Source organism: Pezoporus occidentalis, unplaced genomic scaffold (genome assembly GCF_034315485.1).
Source record: "Pezoporus occidentalis ecotype Australia unplaced genomic scaffold, CSIRO_AGI_Poc_V1 ctg404, whole genome shotgun sequence".
NCBI lineage: Eukaryota > Metazoa > Chordata > Aves > Psittaciformes > Psittacidae > Pezoporus > Pezoporus occidentalis.
In genome coordinates this window covers 41674-64356 of record NW_026915730.1, presented here as the reverse complement: position 1 = coordinate 64356, position 22683 = coordinate 41674, and the positions used below count along the sequence as shown (strand labels likewise).

Sequence of the window (22683 nt, the reverse complement as noted above, 5' to 3'; positions counted from 1 at the left end):
CCCCAACACCTGCAGAGTGAAACCCCCGAAACCCTCGTGGTAAAGTTTGACTTGAAATGCTCTGACTCAAAGGTAAGTGGATTTTTGCCATTTCTGGTTCTGCAGTCATGAGAGCTGCATGCACAAAAAGGTCTTTACGGCTTCAATTTCTAACTCTCTATCCTCCAACTGACGGCTTATGGCATTCCTAAGAGAAATTAAAAAGAATGAAGCACGGCTTTTCCTCATGCAGGCAATAAACTGCATTGCCACCGAATTCTGCATAAGGGAGAGGAGTATAAAGTAAAAACCTGAATGAAAACAAAACCAGGAACAAGCACAGCATCGAGCAGCGGAAGCGAACACCATCACCCTGGCAGGCCTCTTGCGAGACTTCCCACGGATTCCAGGTCAGACAATTGCAGTTTTCCTTTGAGCAAGTAGCAGCGAGTTCCTGGGGCTGTGTTCGTTCCTGTGCTCACAGTTAAGGTTTCCTGACACTTGACCCTTCAGAACTTATTTCAGCTGCTCAGACTGGGTCATATTGAACTATCTGGCCTGATGTTCACCTCAGGCTGCTTGGTTTTAGAGAAGAAAACCCACGCCAGAGTTTCAGTTCCCAAACCAGGGGGATCTCTTCATGCAAAGAGCAAAAGCATGCTAGGCCAATGCATCAGAACGTCACCAGGCTCTTTGGTGTGCATCCAAACCCCAACCAGCACTAACCTTTTTGGAGAGGGGCATGATGCTGCTCGGCCGAACGAGCCGCCGCTTCTTACAGCTCAGCACTGGGCGAGTGCGAGCTGCTACACACGTCCCATCCGAAGATGAAGAAATCATGTTGAGTCGTTGCTTTTTATGCAAGAGCTCCTCAGCTTCCTGGCCATCTCCCTGAGCATGTTCTGCCAGGCCAGGCTGAAGACTGCCCGAGAAGATAAAGAGAGCAAGAAAGACACTGTTATTCATTCCACCACCCCATGTCACCCAGCAGGAGCAGCCAGGTTCACAGTTCAGATCTTAACAAATGCCCTAAGCTGGGTTTAAAGCATTGCAGGTTACAGCTTTTCTTAAGCCAACTCTCCTTTTTGCTTTGACTTCGGTCACTTTCCACACAGAACCTTTGACAAAATCCCTCTGGAAGTTCTGAACAAAAACCCAGCATTTAAAGCTGGACACAGAGTGAGACCAAAAGCCAGGACCTGAACAGCTTTAATCCTAGAACTCAGCCTCCCCCAGAATTACAGTTCAGGGCATCTTAAGACAACGGGTCCTGATGAGTTTAATGCCAGAGGCACAAGACAGGGAACGTACAATATTCTAGAACACTAAACCTTGATTCTGATGAATATTTGAGAACTACCCCTCTATCAGCTCTCAGCAGTGCAATGTTAACATTAACCTTTCTGCTTTACCTACAAAGTCCTTCCTTGTCCACACGCAGTCACCCCGCTGCACCATGGCATCACTAGCCCAGGCCACCTCCCAGACACCAGCACGGTGCCTCATCTGCAGAACCTTTTCATGTATATTTTACAAGTGTTTCATTTCTAAAAATGCAAAACATTAAAGCCCTGTGGTCTAAAGCTCTGCGGTTCAAAGGCTACGGGCATACAAAGGGCTCTGTCACAGCCTGCAGTGTTTCAGCTGTAGCAGGGAGTGAGTTGATCGGTGTTCTCTACGCTTGCATGCTGCACCATTGCAGCATCCCTCCCACCTTAAGGTACTCAGCAAGTGCGGTGGTACTGGCAAAGCTTCCCTAGCCACTATGAGGACTCTGAAGCACCGTGCATTCAAGGGTTTTCAAGTGCTGCAGCCCTGAAATCATCCTGTAGCACAGGAGAGTTTCTTTTACTTTACCCACTTAAAGACTTTCTCCTCAAAAGCAGCTTGGAGAAACACATTATTCAGAAAGTCTTACTCCCAAATCAATGGGATGGGGACTCCTCAGGATCTCCAGAACGTGGGCCAGTGCTTACAGATTCGTGTGCAAAATAACTGCAAGCAGGCTACTAGTACCTCCATATCACACTATTTGCAAGTGTATGGACAATACCCATACAGGCAGAGTTTGGAACACGCTCACTGCACGGCTTCCCCCCAGAATGCATCAACCTGCAGGCTGGGTCATGCACACACAGCTCAGTTTAGTTCCATTTTCAGGAAAACAAGGCAGCAGAAAACCTCAAGAAAGTCACGTCCTCCAAAATGTTTCCAAGCATCATCTACCACCATACCAGAGGCCGTCTGTACCACTACCCATCAACCAGCATGTTACAGGCCAGTTTCCAGTGGGACTTTGTCAAGATCATAACAATCAAACTCTTCCCATAATATGCAAGGAGCTTACGTGTTAATAACTCCATTAACTTACGTGTTAATAACTCCATTGACGGGTCTTGGTGCTCCACAGGGCTTGGCGGGGTGGGAATCAGGAGTATTTGCAGCAGAAATACCCAAGTTCTCCAACGGCTGGGATCCAGAAACACCCTAAGGAAGGATGAGAAAGATCAGGAATTAATAAAAGCAGCTTCTTCAACTGCCACAACGTTCTTCTTCCCAGTTTGTAGCTGAGGATTCTGCACTGGGTTTCCACACAGGACTTCAAAACAAGGGTTCAGAAGCCACTATGTGAATGGGAGATGCAAGGACTTCTTTCGGCGCAGCTCTGGCAAGAGGATGGTACAGGGCAGGGCTTTCAAGGATTTCAACTCCCCCCAGAGGCAACCACTGAGGAGTATGAAAGGCCAAGGTCTTTAAGGAGATTTTAGCATCTTGTCCCAATAGTGCAAACAAGTTTATAAGCACCTGTAAACCTCGCAGGCAGCTTCTGAAGCTTGATGTGTGCTGTAAGCCACGGCTGCAAGCTCCTGTCTAAGCACTCTGGGGGAAAACAGGAGGGGAGGGGGAGTGGAACTGACTTGCAAACCTGAATTTGCATTTTAACTACCTACCTGTGCAAACATGGTCCAAAGAGCGCTTTAAAAAGTGTATTAAATGAGTATGCACACAAGCTGTGGGCTTGGGATATAAGGAGGCCAACTTTATAAAGTTAAAACTGCCCAATAAACACCTTTTTGACAGAGGGAAGAAGCGAAAACTAAGTTAAAGACAGAGCTCCCTGCTTTACTCTGCTGTGAGCAGCAGTTACTGCATGGCCACAGCACCAAATGGCTGCACATCTCCCACTGCAACTGGCCTCAACAGGGGGACTGTCAGTGCAGCCTCCAAGGACACGCGGGCTTTGTGCCTCCTGCAAGTGACATTCCTGCCCTCCACCCCAGCACGTGCCAGTGTGGTCCAACGTGTTCATGTCCCTGGCACCCATCCAGCCCCCGTCTCATCTTTGAAGCCCCTTCTGTTTTCAGAGAGCTCCTTCTCCTCCTCCCCTGGCTTAAAGTCATTTCTTCTCGTGCTACCTCCTCCCAGTGCCTCTCGAGCTGGGTTTCCCCTGTGCACACACAAGGGCAATGACGCAGTTCAAGTACTGCTAAAAAAGACAAAAGGGAAGGCCTGATTTCTCTCCATCGAGATGTTTCCACAGCCCCCTGCTTGCCACATACTCCATCTCCAAAGCATCGGTGCTGCACTGATTAACATCTTCCCTGCAGTCACTCCCCCACCCAAGGAACAACTACAATCAGGTGCTGGACTAACGGTTTCCAGCACAGCAGAGCCCTGACTCACCCAGGAAGAGCTATTTCTACCACCACAGACAACTTCTGCCTGCTGCCTGTTGCAGAAGCTTTACTGGGTTCCACACTGCTGCTACAGAAGGCAGCTCTCCCGGTGCAGGATCAGAGCCATGGGCTCGTCTCTGCCCCGCAGCCAGGGCAGGGGTGAATCAGATCACACCAGGAGCATGAGGTGAGCCCAGGGCAGCTCCCTGCGAGGTGAAGCCAGAGCAGGAGCTGAAGGTTTTCCTGCTGGTTTCCAGAAGCTTGGCAAGGCTGAGCCTTCACATGACACCGCTGCCGGAGGCACCCCCGGTGCAGGAGGGCGGCTGCACATGACTCATGAGCTCTTCTCAACCAGGGCATTTATTTCCTCCTCCAGAAAGGGTCTTTAAGGAGGAACTTCCCTCTTCCCCAGGGCCTGTCTCCATGGTGGTTCAAGGCGGGAGTAGAGGGTGACCCCTCTGCTCCCTGCGGAGGAGCTGGACGGCATCAGTCCCAAGTCTCTTTATCAGAAGGAGCCCAGGCTCCCCTTATCACATTGAAGATGGGTGTTCCCTACCACTGCTCTGGCACGTGCAACGGGAAGGAGCAGGACTGCAAGAGCTGACATCTCCAGTGCTCTTGCATCACCACCTCCTGGACACACATCCCAGCTCTGTGTCTTCCTCCGGGGCTGGTCCTGCATCCAGGCTGGCACCCAAGGAGCGGCCATCACACTAGGATCACACTGGTGCTCCAGACTGAGCTCTTCTCTGTGTTTTGGGAACAGCGGAGGTCTGGAAGTGCAGGTCTTTAGGATCCTTAGGACTCTTGGGAGGGGGTGTCTAAGATTCAGCTTTAGCACATCTGCTTATAGAACATGAAACCAGCAGCTGCAGACTGCCAGGGGCTCTCACAGCAAGAAAGAAGCTGTCTGCTGGCAAGTCGTCATGGCCCAACACCAGGAATCATGGAAAGGTTTGGGTTAGAAGGGACCTTAAAGCTCATCCAGTTCCAAGCCCCTGCCATGGACACCTTCCACTAGGTAAGTACTAAACTGTCTCACTGTTAGCTGCCCTCTGGCACATCAGTCTTCCCCCATCTTCCCAAAACCCCAAACAGGTTCAGATCTTCCCCTATGACAAGATACAAACCCCTAACGCAGGGAAAAGCCTGACAGAAATACTCCACCGATATCTTCTCCCATTTCCCAGTCAATGTTAAGTGCTCCCCTTGCTACTTGAGTGATGAATCCCTGTCAACAGCAGAGCTCTTTCTCCAGGGCTTCGTGTTATCCTTGTCTTCAGGCAAAAATACTTCTTCACATACTGAGCTTCCAGTTCCCAAGAGACATTCCCAGGTCTTCTCTGCAAGACCTCCCCTCCACTGATGATAGGATTAGCTCCTTCTAGGGATTATCAACCCCATCCCACATATCAAGCCGATGCCTGAGGACACGTATCCTGCATTAATACCAGCCAAGGGAGGGACGCATGAGCAGATGAGAACCAAACTGGAGCTGGAGACGGGACAGGATGGATTCCTCCCCTTACTCCATGCTGCAGATGTGTTTCTTACTCTGCAGCTGGGAGGGAAAGAGCAGGAGGAAAGGCCAAGGAAGCACGTCTAATTCCGAGCAGCCCAAAGAATGCCGCAGTGATAAGCACCTCTCCAGGAGAGGCCCAAGAGATCCCCTTCCAGTAAGTGCCCTGACGCAGCAGGAATGGTCTCTGGGCTAATCTCTGGCCTGGAGCAGCTCAAGGCTCTGACTCAACACCCCACCCTTCCCAGCAAGTCTAATTAAGCACAAGCCCTCCAGCAGCGGCTGTAGAAGCCTGGAGGTGCCTGCAGGCAGCATACCTATAGACATTATGCCTAAAACAACCTGAACCAGGACAAAGAGATGGTTTTTTAAGTATATGGAACTGTCTTTAACAAAGTCAGGAGGGACTTCAAGTGCTTTTGGGGTTAAAGCATGAGAATTTGGAGGGCACACAACAGACGGGCATCACTGCTCCAAACCAGCCCCTGTGTCATGCCAGTGGGTCAATCCCGATCCGTAGCAGCCCCGGGCATCCTGGCTCTCCAGCCTCTGCTGCTCCTCCAGTGTGGCTCCATTTTCATCTGGAGCACCATCTACTACGTCAGTCGTGAGCAAAACCTGGTCCTTGTACCCAGGTACACAGCAGAGTTTGGGGCTCAGCTAATTACAGACTCACATTCCAAACAGGCATCTGAGAGCCAGTGTCAAACAAGGAGACATCTGATTACAATCACTCCTAACAACCCCTTTGCGCTCTGATGTGAATAAAACATTTCACCCTATTTCATATTCTCATTCTGTAGGAGGAGAACCCTGACAAAGACATGCCAGGGATAGGAGAAAACCCTCCAAGGACAACTTTAGGGTCACTTCCAGGGAAATGCTGGACCCGGATCAATTACACTGAATATTGGCCCATGAAACTCAAGCAGGCCCCTTGCAGTGAAGCCGTTTCTTCCCATCAGGATGGATAAGCGGGAGCTCTGCAGCTTAGCAGGCAGAGCTGAAGCCACGCAGGGACCACCCTTCTTTTGGTACTACAGCACCACCCCAAACTCCTCCACTTGAACACGTCGATGTGTCCCACAGGATCAAAAGTAATCACAGCCAGGATGAACAGAACCATCAAGCCTTTAGTCTGTGGCCTACATTTCTGCATTAAATAATAAATACCTGGCACTCTGCATAGCTTCCAGTGCATCTCACTGAAATCATTAGTTCCCTTTCCAAGGGGTGACACTCAGGCAGATATTAATAGCTGCATCTTCAGAAGCCTTTGCTAATTGTGCTGCTCGCAGTTTGAAGTACTTTTTTGCTAGAAGGAGAGGCTTCGTTAAGATTTTTAAGCTTCACCAAATGCTAATGCGTATTACAAATGTACCCTGAGGAACTCTGCTCTAAAAGGTGTTTAAATCCTAGCGTTTATTAACCCCCAAATAATGTGGGCAGATCAGCAGATCAGCAATTCCCACATGCAGTGCCACAAGAGAGGTGCTTCTGCAGGAGGCCAGTCCCATGCTGGACACACAGTTCGAGCATCATTCTCCACCACAGCTTAAAGGTACAACCTTCCCTACCCCACATTCATGAAGGTGAAGTATCTGGTCTCGGTCACTTCTGGTGCTGGCACTTACCAGCCGGTCAACCCCAGGCTCCAGCTTAACTTCAGCACTAACGGGACGGGATGCATCATCTACTGCAGGATCAGGGGGTGATGCTTCACCCAGAACTATCAGCCCCTGGAAGAGAGGGAAGGGAACAGGAATTAACTGCAGGTCCTTCGGTCCCAGCAGGGAAACTGCTCATCCACCATCCTCAGGAACCACAACCGCTGCCCAGCCAGCCCTCCATTCCCACTGTGTTCCTCACATACGATGCCAAAACCAGTCTCCGACTGCCTGGATTTTCCTGACAATTAAACTGGACTCGGAGGGGCAAGGACAGAGGCTGACTCCAGATCGCAAGCCTTCAGCCCGTTAACAGCAGACAGTGAGCTTCCTCTTGGGCAAAACTGCTGCCATCCTGCTGCCGTCCCACTTCCACCCCGCTTCCCACCCTTCCCGCATGGCAGGGGCTCAGCATGCTGCGTGCCAGCAAACCAGAGAGCATTCCAGAGAGCATTTTACTGGAGTGCCGAGCAGGAAGCGACTGCTTTCACAGTACAAAGTGGAACTCGCCACCAGAGCCAAGCAAACGGGTTTGAGTGGGTGCCAAAAATGATCAGTCAAACTTATTACTGCAAGCAGCTTTCTTCAAAGAAGTGATATTCCCCAAATTCAGTAAGGAAAGAAAACCGTCGATAAACAAGCCTCTGCGATAAAGCACGCGGGACAAAGCACAGTGGCAGGAGCACTGCTTTATCAGCCTTAACATACGCTGTCCTGTTTGTTTGAAGTGGAGCTCACTCTAAAGGCAGGACTGGTTTCTCTCTGAATGACACAAAGTGAACCAAAATCATTGTAATGATGTATATTCTGAGCTCTAGCACCACAAAGCAGGGTAAAAGGTGCAAGGGATTAGGGATGGTGGAACCCACAGGCCAGGAATACAATCCAGGCCAAAGACAAGCCAGAACAAGCATGTGTTTGGTCAAACTATGGGCAGGGCTGCTCCGATTAGGAACAGGCTCAGTCATCCAAAACCAGTCCTGGAGGTTACCCAGTGTGGGACAAGAAAGTGAGCCTGGAAGGGAACTGGACACGTTATGTGGAGAGAGGAGAGAGCTACAGGCAAAGTCCACCGATTCCCCGCGCCATGGCACGTGGGCATGGAAGTGCCTCATAAGGCTCATCTTATGCCTTGACACAATCTATACAACAGATCCGCGGCCTTCCAGAAGGACAATGGGAGCCCGCAGATCAGGGATGCTTTATCTGAGAACAGTTCATAAGCTAAATACAACCGCACGTGGCCCCTGAGCAGCAGCGAGGGAGCAGCCAACGCCTGGGACAAAGACGATGATTAAAAACTCAGAGTGCTCTGGCATCAGAAATAACCACAAGGAATTCTGCCCCAGTTTGAAGGAGCAGGATGAAGGGAGCTGCTCCATGCCTCAGGAAGGAGCAGGGATCCATTCTGCGTACTATGGCATTTGTAAGTACGCCCCTTTAATGGGACTCTGAAGCGGAGGCTTAACGCAGCCTTCCCTGGGACACAAGTTTGGGTCTCATGCTCCCATCCAGAAGCTGCACTGCCCAAACCTCCCATGCCAGCCAGTTTTAAATCTCCCTTATTTAAATGCTTCTCAATAATAGAGAGGAATTAGAAGGGCAACATCAAATTCCCAGCTCCCTTTCAGGAAGGGGAAAGGAGCAGCAGCGGATCTGTATCATTCCAAGGTCACACAGCACTTGTGTTTCACTAGCATTCTCCAAAACAAAGGAAAAAGAGAGGCTTCCTCCAATCTATGTGGGCAAGTTTGTGGCTTCTTTACTCCCCGTTTTTATCACCGATTACAGTATTAATGACAAGTCAATTGTACAGGTCTCAGAGGCAGATACAGAGACAGATCTCAGGTGTCTCAGTCCTGTAACAGTCAGCAGCTTCTGCCTAGGGACTAATGGGTGAGGAAGAGGAGTGACACATCAGAAAGAGATTGAGTGTCCTAAAGAGCCCTGCAGAGGGACAGCAGCATCTCTTATCATGCCCTAAGCCTGACATACCATCGGAGACACAGAAAGCTCATGTGAAAGCTGCAAATTCCTCCAGCAAGAGACTCCTCCTAACTCCTATCCCACCCTTCCCATCGCATGTTTCGCTTGCCTCAGCAGCCCCAACAGGAGCACGGCCCTTCCCATGGGACAGGCCACACGGATCACAGCAGCAGCTTAAGGGAACACAGTGAACCCATCTCGGATGCTCTGGGAACAAGCCGAAGCTGGGTCTGTGGAGATGATGTGCAAAACAACCCCGTCTTGAAGGGGTTTTGGTCACTGCATTACAACCGAGCACACAATTCCTGAAGGAGCCCTTCACCTTAATTTACCTCTTATTCATCTAAGAGTGGAATTCGGAAGAGACACAGAATGAGAGGAAAAATGCTCTTTGTTCCTTCCAAACCAGAGCTGCCCACACGCAGGGGTGCAGAGACTCTGCTTGGGGGACAGGGACCGGCATGTGCCACATCCCACCTCGTTGTGAGAAGAAACAAAACCACCTTATTACCTTTGTGGACATTCAGTCCCTTAAATTAACTGCAGATGCTCTTCACAAGCAACCCAAAACCAAAGGCACAACAGCACATTACAGCCACCATTGAACACAGCCTCGCTGATGGGTTGTTTTCCTCGTGTCTCACCAGGCTCCAACTGAGCCGATCCCAATGTGCTGAAAACACAATTACTGCCGAGACACCCAGGCAGCAGTTTGTACCTTCAAAACAGGAGGTTATTTGTGACTGCCTGGTCCTTCTCCTGCTTTGAGTTACCAAGCAATGCATCTTGAAGGCTACACTGGGATGTGAACCTTCAAATAGCAAGGTAACTAACATTAAAAAAAGAGGAAACCAGAAGAGCAGCTCTGAAATCCTGCAGCAGCTACACTTTAACTTCCTCATGGCCAAGCTGGAGTGAAGTTATAGTGATAGAAACAAGGCGTCACCAGATTCTTGGCATTATTGTCCTTGTACAATTTGAAGCCAAATCCATTCTAACCAGGCTCCTGTATTACTCATTTCTCTGGTCTCCTACATGAGTCCCAAGCTGCTCTTATGACTCTTACTCTGAGGCTTTTATTGATGAAAACAGAACGTTTCCCACCACCACTAAGACAACAACAGCTGGATGCAAGCAGTGATCTCCACGAGGTCTTGTCAGAGAGATGGGGTATTTGAGACTCGCTTTCTTACTCAGACAGAACAAACAGCCACTACCAGATCTTCACCATGTGAACTCTGCTGCTACTGGAAGTGGCAATGCTTTATCTAAAATTCATATAATGGGTTATCACAGCTGAGGCGTTTTGTTTTAGCAAATCAAGAGAGGTGACATCCTGTTTGCTGAAACCTCAGATGTACTTTTCATGCCTGACACCAGACCGTGACGTTCTCCTTTCAGACCTAGAGCCTGCAACCGCCGGTAAAACCATAGGGGATGCTTGTAGTCATGATGAGGCCCTTTCATGAGCCTGTGAAGTTGTCATCATGTGGTGAAAGCGCTGAATCTTCCACTTCATTAGATGAGTTTCCTCATTTCTTTCACTGCTTAATTTTAGCATATAAATGTTTAGCTATTTGGTACTTAGAAACCATCCTGCACGATCAGCTTTTTCAGACAGAAGGAAGAGGATCCCTTCTGAAACTGGTTCCTGAACTGGACACACAGCCCGCCTCCCAGAGGCCTTCTGCTCTAATCTGGGTTCTGTGTTGCATTCAGCTCTTCCACCTAGTCCCTCACAGCCCCCCCTCCCTCAAATAGCCTGTTTTTCTACATAGCTGTGGCGATGTCCCCTCTCCCTGCCCTGCCTGTGCTCTCTGCCCTCTGGAAGCCTCCCCGCCACCCCCAGAGCACCACCCATCTTGGGAAGAGCATTTGCTAGGCTCCGAATTCCTGAGGATCTCTAAGTTGATGCAATACCATGAGCCTTCTTGCCACAAACTCCAGACATTCCTCCCTCCAAGGTCTGACATTTAGATGTGCATGCCTGAACTAGTCTTGGTAACAATTCCTTCCTCATCCCCTCTCTGCTCTTCCCCATTCTCCTGCCATCTGAGACTAAGTCTGAAAAGAATAATTCCTTCCACAGAGAAAGGTCAGCACCTAGGAACAGTCTTTTTTATGCTCCAGACTCAATTTTGAGCCTATGTTATGTGATTACATCTGAAACTAACTTCCCCCACAGTCCCCTCACTTCTCCAATAAGTCTCTTGTTAAGTTGCTCCTTATCCCCATCTTCAGCTATTCCCCAAAAGAAAGAATGGGAAGGCTTTGAAAAGAAATCAAACGAAGAGAAAGGCTCAAACCATGCAGGTAACAACAGTTCTGTTCAGTACCTAAAGGCTGACTTCAGAGTGAGGTATTGCTCTCCACGTTACTGTACTGAACCAGGGAAAAGAACCACACTCTGCCTGCACCAAACAGCACTGCAATCAGTCACAACTGTGCAGCATGTTTCATGAGAGATGCAGGGGAGAAAGGATCAGCCTCTGCACAGGTGCCCTCACTGCATCAGAAGAGAGAGCCATTAGGAGGCAGGCAAAGCAAGACCCCCAGTGCTCACCTTACTGGCTCTGATCTGCTTGTAGATGTCCGTTTGCTGCCGGATCCGGTATTCCAGGTCCGAGACGTGGGCTTGGAGCCAATTCCAGCGACTGACGATGGCTGCACGGTCTGCTGCCCACCTCCACTCTGCCCTTCGCCTCCTGGGAAAACACAGAAGGGAAGGGGGGATTACGCTGAGTGTGATTTTAATTCCACAGTGCCCTTGCAGACCAACAGCTCCCACCTGAGTGCTGTGGCTGGTACCATGGAGCCACCGCTAACCATGCCCCACCAAACTGCAGACACGCTGTAAAAGCCAGTATTAAAACAACTTTTAGCACCTAGTGATGGGAGCCCTGCCTGTGCAAGTGTTCAGATTGTATTCCATGCTTAACTGAAGCAGCAGCTCCAGTCCTACCTGGCCACATCTGCCAGACTCACTTTTCCAAGTCTTGGAGGAAAGAACCCATCTGTCCTCCCCCTTTCTGCAGACAGCCTCTTTAAAAAGAGACTTCTGCCATCTGAAGTCACAGAGTATGCCTGAACACCAGCACGTTTTACATGGCACAAATATGCTTTAACTAGTGCGTGTACTATACACACCGCGTCTCAGTCAGCTCTGTCGTGGTTTAAACCCACTCAGCCACGCAGTCTCCCCCTTGCTCCCCCTCTCCGCTCCCGGAGGGATGGGGAGGTGAATCCAAAGAATGTAACTCCCATGGGTTGAGATAACAGCAGTCCAGTAGCTAAGGTAGAACACAAATCACCGCTGCTACCACCAGTAATAACAATGATAAGGGAAATAACAAGGGGAGAGAATACAACCGCTCACCACTCGCCAACTGATACCCAGCCTGACCAAGCAGTGATCTAGCCCTTCCGGGTAACTGCCCTCAGTTCTACATCCTGGGCTTAACGTGCTGTGCTACGGAATACCTCTCCGGCTAGCTTGGGTCAGGTCCTGTCTCTGCTTCCTCCCGCCTTCCTCTCCTCCCTGGCAGAGCATGAGACTCACAAAGTCCTTGGCCAGAGTCAACATTACTGAGCGGCAACTAAAACCATCGGTGTTATCAGCGCTGCTCCCAGGCCGAAAGTCAAAACCACAGCACTGCACCAGCCCCTAAGAAGGAGAAAAATGACGGCTACTGCTGAACCCAGGACACTGTTACAAACCCCTTACTCTCTACTACCGCACTCCGGAGCGGAAAGGAACACAAAGATGGGAAGGAAAGTATGAGCCTACAGCTCTCATCTCCCACATTAAATGCCACAGTATCATGAAAACACACCCTAAGCATCCTGATTCTGGTAGACAAATATTAAGGCTACCCAGGAAGAAAGAAAACCACACCATGGTGCAGAAACAAAGCACCAGCAGGAAGTCCACGCACAAATCCAGTGCCCCTCCACAAAGCCTTTGCCACATCTGGATGTTTGGAAATTAAGAAATCTTAAAATCCCAGACTGGTTTGTGTTGGAAGGGACCTTAAAGCTCCTCCAGCTCCAACCACTGCCACAGGCAGGGACCCCTTCCACTAGAGCAGCTTGCTCCAAGCCCCTGTGTCCAACCTGGCCTTGAACACTGCCAGGGATGGGGCAGCCACAGCTTCTCTGGGCACCCTGTGCCAGCACCTCAGCACCCTCACAGGGAAGAGCTTCTGCCTGAGAGCTCATCTCAGTCTCCCCTCTGGCAGGTTAAAGCCATTCCCCTTGGCCTGTCCCTACAGGCCCTTGTCCCAAGCCCCTCTCCAGGTTTCCTGCAGCCCCTTTAGGCCCTGGAGCTGCTCTCAGGTCTCCCCTTCAGGAGCCTTCTCTTGTCCAGGCTGCCCCAGCCCAGCTCTCTCAGCCTGGCTCCAGAGCAGAGCTGCTCCAGCCCTCACAGCATCTCCAGGGCCTCCTCAGCACCCTCATAGTGCTTCAACCAAGCCTCTGTGTGCAAAGACCAAGTCACAGCTGTCCACAGAGCAGTGCTGGGTGGAATGTCCCTGCTGGACCTCCTGGCTGTGTGGGCACTGTCACTTCAGTGCTAATGGAGATGGGGCCAGATTTCCACCAAAACAGGGATGGCATCCGCTGCCTCCAGCCCTCGCAAAGCCCATCTGCAAACCAATTCTAGGATCTTAAGTCCTTCTCTTGGATTATTTCCCTGTGTAAAGTGCCTGCTCTATTTTGGTCAACACTGACCTTATGTTTGGTGGAAACTGTATTTATTGGAGATGGATGCCACAGCAAGGCCAGATCTTAATCCCCCATCAGTTACTCCGAGGATACAGTCAGCAGAGCTAGAGACAAAAGGCAGCCAAGGCAGTGACCATAGGGTTAATCTGGTTTACAACAGGCCAACACCAGCCCAGCATCATGCAGCTCTAATCCAGATCTCCGAACAGTCACGCTTTACTTTGTTCCAAGCAGGATAAAGCCTTGCAAAGTTCATGGCCCCTCCTCCCTGCAATGAATCCCCAGTCTGCACCTAAATGGCACAGAATCCCCTCCATGGAGGATAGGAAAGTGGTGCTTGGGAAGCAGATCTTGATTTCCCTCTGACTCCATCACCTGCAAGACTGACAGTGTTTGCATGACGTGGCTTCCCACGAGACCAACCAGAGCATTTCACTTCCCTGCAGCCAAGTCTCAGGGAAATTCTTACCAGACTCATTTCAGAAGCTAAAACCATTTTTACTAGAGAAGAGTTCATCTTTTATAGCTGAAAGCCCGGGAAGACCTCTGCAATGGCTGTGTCAGCTTCCACAGCATCCTCAGCTTCTGTGTGCGCAATAATCACCTGCACTCCCTAGAAGGCTGAGGACTAAGCCAGATCCCAGCAGGCTGGATCCATGTGGCACTGGGAATTGTTTTTAGAACGCTCAAAAGCTGCTGAGAGCACTTCCAAGCTGCCGGCTCCCTTGCTTGCCTCTGCAGCACCCATGCCTGCCGGAGCAACACCGGCCTCCTCCGGTGGAGACACCTCATTCCTCGCTCACATGACACAGAAACGAAGCATCAAAGCCACCTCATGCCCATGCAGGTGACGTGGCAGCGCACGCAGCAGTGGACCTGTTCTTCACCTTAAAACCAGGACGCATCCTGCTCCAGGAAAACCCACTGGATTTACCCCAAAACTAAGCCAAGAAGCGAAGCAGGGTAACGTGTGCTTCATGCCCTGACACCCTGCGGCACGGGGGGAGGAGACATCATGATGGCTCAGCCACACTTTCCAAAACAGCACCAAGCGTAGTGTGGTTCTCTATATTTAGAATGAAGCTTTTTTCGGTGCCTGTTCAATTACACCCTTTGCTGCTATGTGCTGCCAGCAGCAGAGACGTCTTCCCCTGATGTAGAGCAGCTTTGGGATAACAAGGGAGGTAGCTTCTTGAGCTTTAATCTCTACACAAATCACACGAACAATCATTTTCTCAACCAGGACTAGAAAGTACCAACCACACACAAGATACTGCAGTGACCTGGGATGCTGCCACCACCAGCAGTCACCTGGAACCTCAACCAGAGCGAGGGAAACCCTCTTCCTTTCTGTCTAAACGTTAGGGGTTTTAGCATGATAATCACTAAAAGTGGACTGCACTTGCCCAAAATGGGTTTTGGATTAAGCTGAACAAGATGATTGATGGACAATGGCTGCTGAGAGCGGTGTCACTGCGAGCGGCTGCACAGCTTGTCCTGAGAGGGGACACGGAGCTGCTGGAGGAGTCCAGAGGAGGCCATGGAGCTGCTGCGAGGGCTGGAGCAGCTCTGCTCTGGAGCCAGGCTGAGAGAGCTGGGCTGGGGCAGCCTGGACAAGAGAAGGCTCCTGAAGGGGAGACCTGAGAGCAGCTCCAGTGCCTGAAGGGGCTGCAGGAAACCTGGAGAGGGGCTTGGGACAAGGGATGTAGGGACAGGCCAAGGGGAATGGCTTGAACCTGCCAGAGGGGAGACTGAGATGAGCTCTTAGGCAGAAGCTCTTCCTTGGGAGGGTGCTGAGGCGCGGGCACAGGGTGCCCAGGGAAGCTGTGGCTGCCCCATCCCTGGCAGTGTTCAAGGCCAGGTTGGACACAGGGGCTTGGAGCAAGCTGCTCCAGTGGAAGGGGTCCCTGCCTGTGGCAAGGGTTGGAGCTGGATGAGCTTTAAGGTCCCTTGAACCCCAACTAGTCTGGGATTCTTGTGCTTTGAGAGGCAAAGCTGGTGCAGGAAGTAACAGGAGCAGCAGCAAAGCAGTTAAAAGCTGCATCCTCCAAGGGAAACCATTCACACTGCTCTCCGGTGTGCTCTGAGTGTGAGAGCTCACACAGAATAGGCTATGGGAGGGGGGGGGCAGCCTGACAAGGACAGCGTCCAGCCCACTTAAGCAGATGGATGGTGCTTATCCTAAGTAGAGCATGCACGCAGAATTAGCTGCCTTACATCTCCTTGCATGGACGGAACCTATCACTACAGTCCCTGATGAAGAGTCCCTCTGCAGCATCCTTGTAGCCCCCCTTCAGGTATTTCCACCCGGGATCTCCAGCAGATCCAAAACCTGTCAACAGACCATAAAAGTGGTTTCAAACAGGGTAGTTTATGACATTGAGCTGTTGGCTCTATTAAAGGCCAAATCACCCACATTAATTCTGCACACTTTCCTTGCGCAGCCCCAGGGCAAAGTTTAGCAGTGCGAATGCAACTCAATGTTTCATGTCCACACTGGTGCAGTGCCTGCTCCTGAGCAGTGGTGGGATGCCAAGAGGAACCTCATGCATAAATCAACTCCTGCTGATTCACCGGAAAGGGAGAACTATTAAGCATTCAATTCAGGTTAAAACAAAGCTTCCCATCCCCTTTCTCTGCTCATCTTTTTAGGGGCTTGAATGCCAGTACTGAAAACCAGGTAAAATATGGGGACACTTGCTGTTGGACTCTGTGCTAGGGACAGCACCACCAATGCTCCTGGCAGCCTGGAAACCCAGGACATGCCCAAGTGAAGGAGCCATGTGCTCTGCTCACACGGAGCCAACTCCAACAACAGGCATCCAAGCATCAGCCCCCAAGCACTACATAAACACAACTTTTCCAGCTGCTCTCATGATCCTCAGCTGTGCCTCACTAGCAGAGAGCTCTGCACCCAATTCAGCCGCTGTTTTCCACTTTGTGCCATGTATTCTTCGAGCTGCCTCCTCGGACCACAGAGCTTTTGTTAAACAGACCAGTGCAAAACCAGATCTATGGGTGGAGCAAGAGTTAATCTGTGCCAAACGCACTGGCATGACAACTGCAAGGGAGGAAGCGCAGAGCCCACAAGCGCTGCAGAACAATCTCATTAGCTGATCACAACATCGCTGCCTGCGAGGAAGCCAAAGTGAACAATTTGTTCAGCTGAACACTCGCCCCCACCCTGTGGCCAGAAACAGCAGCTCCTGAAGGGCTCTTCTGCTCACAGCATGTGCTCAGCACTCATCTCCATCGACTTCAAACCTCCACCCGCTCATTCATTCCTCTGCTGAGGAAAATCAAAGACCTCTAGAGGCTGGGACTAAAGACTTAATACCACTGCTCCTGCCTGACAAACCCCACTGCTCGGGGGGAATTGGGGAGCACAAATCCTCAGCAAGGATGCTGTGCCCAGCAGCAAGGGCAGCGCTGGCCGGTGGCCACCAGCACAGGGGCCATGTGGAATCTGCATTCAGCTACAGCAGATCTCAACTCCCTCCTTTTGATGCTGAGGAAGCAGCCAAAGCACTGGCCACAACATGCACAGCTTTGTCTGCAGAGCAGCCAGCACTTGAGTCAGGATATGAAAGCTTTGGTTTGGCATCTCCGGAAAGAACACCTCCATCCAAAGGCAAAACTCCCCCCTGCCCCGGACAGGACACAAGACACATCAGCTCATGTGCTGATAACACAACACTTCATCTCCATGCATAACTACACGGAGCCCACCGCCTCCTGGTTGGGATGCAGCGGCACGGTGGTGCTCAGCAGTGTGACTCACACCATGCTGATGATGCTGAGTCACTTGCTTTGTCTGTGCTAGCCCTTTCTCAGTCCCATTCACAAATCCAGTGGAAACCCATGAACCTCGAGAGGAACACGCAGCAGCTTTCACCAAAGCCTGGAGAATGGTGTCTCAAAAGTAGAGTGGATCCTTTACTGGGTTTTGCGTTTAGGACTGGAAGGATGCAATGGTTTGGGTGGTGACCCTAAACCACTCACTATGCCACCAGCAGAAGATCTGTGGGATTTCAGACACCATCTCCCAGGCAGGGTCTGCACGTGCTGTCAATGTCCACACAGCAGCAGCTCTGCCACCGTTCGCTCTGTTCTGCCCATCTCACCTACGGCCAAGCCAACGGGTACCAGACCATGACCGGGATCAACTCTGTGCCAGCAGGGATGAGAACGGATCCCAAGGGACAGAAATACTGCTGTCCCCTGTGCCAACACAACAGCACGCTTAGGGAAGACCCAACAGGGTGACATGAGAACACCTTCCAAACATGGACATCAGAGCCAGTCGCCAAGACAACAGGCAGTTGATGGGGTGATGCTTCCTGGAAGAGATTTCCATTTCCACTCAGTCCCTCACACAGCAGACCCCACAGTGCTTTGGGCTGTGCCACAGCTGCCTGGGACAGGCACCTTCCCACCATTTATCAGAGCTTGCCTTCCCCTGCCTCAGCTGACAGCAGCAAAAGCTCCTATGGGTGAGGAAGTCAAAGCAGAAGCCACTGATGGCTCAGTGCTGATCATTACTGTTTCTCATGAGCTTTAAAACAAACCATTGTGCCACCTTCCTAATGCTCCTCTTAGCACCTCCATCTCATTCATTCCTGAAGACTGCTGTGGAGAGGATCTTCCCAAAGCGTGCAACTCCCCGAGCCAACATGCATCCACAGCCACAGATGCAGCTCCAGCCCTCTGCTCCCCATCACTTCAGCCGGTTACCGCGGAGCTCTTGTCCTTTGCTGCCGTATCACTACTCCCAGGTAACTTTCCCAGCCATCTCAAGGTGCCACTCGTTTAAAAGAAGGCAAAAAGTCCTAATTCCCACAGCTTCATGACACTGGAGACAGAGTTCAACAACGTGACCATCAAACCCTTCTGACTTCGCTTTCTGTTCAGTTCATGACCCATGTGGCAGCACATGGATCAGTCGGAAGGCCCTGCTTGCATTCAGCTTCACTGCAGTTCAGTTTTCTTCATTTCCTGAATGCTCTCAAGGCCTTTGCTGAGCTCCCTCACGCTGCCTGCCAGGGTCAGCTTTGAACTTTTGGGATATTTCAAATCCAAGTGCCCCAGATCTTTAGGCTGTGACATTTATGCGGTGCCCCAAGCACTTATTCAGCGCACTGCAAACCAGCCATTCCAAGCTTGAGCTGCTCTTCAGCCCTGAGCAGCAACAATTGTTCTGTGACAATAGCCTGAACTTCAGATTTTATTCTCCCAGCTATGCCAATGCGAGTACTTTGGCTCACGTCTGAATCCCTTCTGGCACCCACGAAACACGGAGCGTGCATCAGGAGCGGGGCAGCAGGTCCAGGGAGGTGATTCCTCCCCTTCTACTCAAGCCTGGTGAGGCCACATCTGAAGTCCTGTGTCCATTGCTGGGCTCCTCAGAGCAAGAAAGACAAGGAGCTGCTGGAGAGGGCCCAGCGGAGGCCACAAGGACGCCCAGGGGTCTGGAGCAGAGATTGCTGGAGCTGGGCCTGGTTAGAAAAGAGCAGACTGAGAGGGGACCCCATCAATGGAGATCAACAGCTCAGAGGAGGAACCAGGAGAATGGAGCCGGACTCTTCCCAGTGGTGCCCAGCAAGAGGATGAGGAGCAACGGCCATAAACTAAACCACAACAAGTTTCACCTTAGCATGAGGAAGAACTTCTTTCCACTGAGGGCAGCAGAGCCCTGGGACAGGCTGCACTGGATGGTTCTGGGGGTACGTGAAGGGAGCAAGGTGGGGACAGCAGGTGGGAATCAAGAGCGTGGACACAAAGAGCTACTGTTACGGCAGCAGAACCGACTCTTTAGACGCACAGCAGAGCAGGCAGGTGAAGAATACCACCTCTATAAGAGAATTTACTGGACCACTTCTTCACTGTCCTTCTCCCCATGCTCCCAGCAGCTGCGCACAGCAGCCCCCAGGAGAGTGAATGCTGCCAAGGTGCAGAATTTGCTGGATCATCATGACGCCGGAAAGTGCAGGGCAGGTTGTTAGGCCCTGTAGCTAAATCCAGGAACAAGGGCATAAGACTGCACCATGCACGGAAGGTGTCTGTAACTGAACAACAGCTGGCTCCAGCTGCAGAGCACTTTCAGTTCATTGGGAATTCTCTCCCTGAAGCTCTGGTTAACACACCATTCTTGGCAATGCAAACTAAGCACCAAGGTGCCCATCCTTCCCCCAAAAAGAGGATTGCTCAAGCTCACAACCAACTTCTCACTACAAGAGAGACATTGAGGTGCTGGAGCGGGGTCAATGGGGCTGGTGCAGGGCTTGGAGCACAAGTGTGATGGGGAAGGGCTGAGGGACCTGGGGGGTTCAGGCTGGAGAAGAGAAGGCTCAGGGGGGACCTGATGGCTGCCTACAAGTGCCTGAGAGGAGGATGGAGCCAGGAGGGGCTGGGCTCTGCTCCCAAGGAACAAGGGATGGGACAAGAGGAACCGGCCTCAAGCTGCCCCAGGGCAGGTTTAGATGGAGCTGAGGAACAATTCCTGCCCCAGAGGGTGCTCAGGCATTGGAACAGGCTGCCCAGGGCAGGGCTGCAGTCACCGGCCCTGCAAGGGTTCACACAGCGTGGAGACGAGGCCTCAGTGCCATGGGGCAGTGGTGGCCTTGGCAGTGCTGGGAAGGGCTGGACTGGGTGAGCTTAAGGAAGTGGCAGGAGCATGAAGTCAATGGAAATTTTGCTCTTCATTTTTTCTCTGCTACATTCAAGGTGGGATTTCATGAACAGATTTCAACCTTCCTTTGGCAAACTCAATAGCTATGGACCAGTGACTCCTGCTCACTAAGCCTAAGAGAGGCTGTTTTTACCATCTTCATCATGAATACAAGCAGTACCAATTACAAGAAGGCACTTGACTGACTTTAAGATAAGAGGTCCTGAAATACCTGCACACATCACACCTGCATCCTAGAACTCTGCCTGCAGATTAGCAAGCACAAAAGGAGCACACACAGGTGGATATACTGGCAAAGACCCCAAACCAAGTGTCCCTGGAGAAAACCAGCATCCTCCCTAGGGAGCTAAATAAAAGCTGCTGGGACACCTTCGGTCAAAAACCACCTCATGGGCTTGCAGTGGCAAACAACATCGTCCAAGAAGGAATGCTTGAGCGTCTTACGTTCTTCAGACAAAAGTAAGTTCACAAGAGGGAGAGGAAAATTACAGCACTGAGTAAACTGTTTGGAAAGTGATTACACTTGTTTGTGTGTGTGGAAATGGAGGAGTCTGGTGTCAAAGTGGGGGAGCATTCGCTGTGGACCAGATTCCCTCGGGAAGCAAGAACAGAGGCTATGCAAATCAGAGCCTATTGTTCAAAGGGAAAATTTATGTCACATTCCTGAGCAGCAGTGTTCCTGGAGCAGAACAATTGGGGAGGCCCTTCTGCTGAGTACTGCACATTTTTATGCTCCACAGTAAATCAATATTCCATAATACAGGAACTATGCAAAATCACTGCCCAGTGCGAGGACAGCAGCTGAGAGCTCCGGCTGGTGAAGAGCATCAATACTGCACCATGTCAGACAGGACTTATCTGGGACATGCTTCTCATTGTTCAGAAGAGTTCAGTGAAGGCACAATTTATGGAATTGTTCTCCAGGACATTCAAATCTTCCTGCTCACGCCATAAAAGAGAACAGCACCAGCACTTTCCTGACGGTGCTGCCCTCAACTCCATCGAAACAAGTGCAGCTACTCAGTGTGCTAAAGTTTTCCACTCGGGGAGCACCAGCAGAGCAACCTCATGATACAGCCAACAAAAACCTGTGGTTAATCTCAAAGGTAAAGCTTTTTGCATCCCTATCCCCAGCCCTCCTTGCACGAGGAGGTGACAAGTCCTGCAGTATTCACCCAGCTCCCCAGCAATGGAGCTGGTGAGGACTCCTGACAGGCTAACATGGGATGCAGGCATCTGCCCAAGCTGTTTTCAACTGCTGTTTCCATCAACCCGAGCAGGATTAATTGAAATAAATGGGAATAAAACCGGCTTTCATTTTTCTCTTGGTTTATCTTGCAGGAGACACAGTCTTCCTTTCCCCCCTCCACTGCACCCAGTAAGTACTGACAGAGGGGTGAGTAGTGCTGGATACTCCCATCTTCCCAGGGATGAAAACAGAGCTTCAATCTCTTCACTTTTTATTATGCAGCTTTAAGACCTGAGGTCAAAGGGGATTTTGTCATGGATCACAAGGCTCTTGTGAAAAAGGTGGGGTTTTTCCAGTCTTCCTCACCCCTCATTAGAGCAATCACATATTTAAATAATTAATTTAATTAAGCACAGAGAAGTCAAGAAAAAACACATCTGTCTGGACCATGTAGTGGCATTAGGACAATACAGGTAGAAAGAAGTGTTCAAGGCCAGGATGGATGGGGCTTGGAGCAACCTGCTCCAGTGGAAGGTGTCCTTGCCCGTGGCAGGGGTTGGAACTGGATGAGCTTTAAGGTCCCTTCCAACCCAAACCATTCCACGGTTCTATGATAAGGATTTCCAGCCAAAGCAGAAGTTATCATCAATGCCTGACACAGCTGAAATGGATGGGCTAGGGTGGGCAAGGGTGAACTAGTGGATTTTAGGGGACATTGAAGCAGCAAGGAAAAGCAACATTGATGCCTAACAGCATCAGTGGTTTGAATTCACCCATCAGGCGCAGTCCCAAGGCTCCCCAAGCTGCTGGCCTTTCAGGGGAGAAGCAAGAAGCAATCTGCTTCCCAAGGCCATGCGGGACCACCGTGCTGCAGGAGGCAGAGGGAGCGACCCACACGTGTGCAATTGCATCTCATGCCCACTCATGGGCTTGCCCTCATTTCCAAGCCTGCAATCCGAGTTGCTTCAGAGCTGTAGGAAAAGTGAAAAGATGTTTTTTCTGACTTGAAGCACAGGGAGATCATCCCTGCTCAAAGCCACAGAAGCACCTTTTGGGAAAGGAGAACATCCACTGAAGCAAGCTGCTGCTATTCCCTCTGCAGGCGCAGCGCTCTGCTTATCGCGCAGAGGAGCCTGCAGTAAGACATGGCCCCACACCAGCATGCCCCAGCAGACAAAGCTCACCTCGCCTGCCTAAAATAGAGCGAGGATAGAGCTACACATCACTATTAAATCTGAAGGTCATTCAGTCGAGGG

At 50.9% G+C, this 22683-nt stretch overlaps 1 protein-coding gene across 3 annotated transcripts in view; it reads right to left on the bottom strand.

The window, feature by feature from the left end:
* The window catches only part of KANSL1 (KAT8 regulatory NSL complex subunit 1), a 67855-nt gene that overhangs the window by 11943 nt on the left and 33229 nt on the right, over positions 1 to 22683 (bottom strand). For 2 of the 3 annotated variants that reach the window (XM_062633804.1, XM_062633802.1), the window contains exons 2-5: positions 11392 to 11533; positions 6810 to 6914; positions 2351 to 2466; positions 706 to 901 (exon numbers count right to left, since the gene is read on the bottom strand). In XM_062633804.1, coding sequence (XP_062489788.1) covers positions 706 to 901; positions 2351 to 2466; positions 6810 to 6914; positions 11392 to 11533 — 559 coding nt within the window. The remainder of the gene's footprint in view (positions 1 to 705; positions 902 to 2350; positions 2467 to 6809; positions 6915 to 11391; positions 11534 to 22683) is intronic. The other variant, XM_062633803.1, reaches the window with a different exon arrangement.